Raw genomic sequence first — 761 nt, 5'->3', positions numbered from 1 at the left:
CAGCAGCAGCAGCAGCAGCAGCAGCTCCAGCAGCAGCTCCAGCAGCAGCAGCAGCTCCAGCAGATGCAGCTCCAGCAGCAGCAGCAGAAGCAGCAGCGGCAGAAGCAACCACAGGAGCAGCACCAAGAGCAGCTCCAGCAGCAGCAGCAGCAGCTCCAGCAGCAGCAGCAGCAGCTGCAGCAGCAGCAGATGGATGTCCCTCCTTGCTGCTTTCGGCGCTTCAGCGGCTCCCCGAAGCTTCACGGGCTGCGCTGCATGCAGTGACGGCGATGGAGCTGCTGCAGTGTCTTGCTGCTATCCCTGACCCGCCAGCAGCAGCAGCAGCAGCACCAGCAGCAGCAGCAGCAGCAGCAGCAGCAGCAGCTAGTCCGGAAGCTGCTGCTGCTGCACCCGCGGCTTCGCTAGATGACCCGAATGCAGGCGACGCGCAGGCACCCCCGCAAACAGCCGCAGCAGCAGCAGCGGCAGCAGCAGCAGCAATAGCAGCAGCAGCAACAGCACAAGTTAACACTGAGGAGTGCTGCAGCCCCAAGGCAGTGCTGCGCGCCTCAAAGCCTCAGGCGCTCGTCGCTGGCAGCAGCTGCAGCAGCAGCAGCCTCAATACCTTCAGCGGGAACAGCAGCAGCAACAATAACAGCAACAATGACAGCAGCGGCAGTGGCAGCAGCAGCTGCAACAGCAGCTGCTTGTGCTCAAGAGATGCAGCAGGCGATGCTTTGCAGGTAGCGCGCCTCGCGCTCCAGCTACTGCAGCAGCACGGT

At 63.3% G+C, this 761-nt stretch overlaps 1 protein-coding gene across 1 annotated transcript in view; it reads left to right on the top strand.

Annotated features, from left to right (window-relative positions):
• ETH_00041045 (leucine rich repeat family protein, putative) overlaps positions 1-761 on the top strand; it is a gene marked incomplete at both ends in the record, with an annotated part of 5,098 nt that overhangs the window by 1,895 nt on the left and 2,442 nt on the right. Inside the window, one exon of the mRNA XM_013374604.1 lies at positions 3-722. Coding sequence (XP_013230058.1) covers positions 3-722 — 720 coding nt within the window. The remainder of the gene's footprint in view (positions 1-2; positions 723-761) is intronic.

This window comes from Eimeria tenella, genomic scaffold (assembly GCF_000499545.2).
Source record: "Eimeria tenella Houghton genomic scaffold, Eth_scaff2178, whole genome shotgun sequence".
Lineage (NCBI taxonomy): Eukaryota > Apicomplexa > Conoidasida > Eucoccidiorida > Eimeriidae > Eimeria > Eimeria tenella.
The sequence above is the reverse complement of the archived record's forward strand: the minus strand, read 5'-3'. Positions and strand labels throughout refer to the sequence as shown.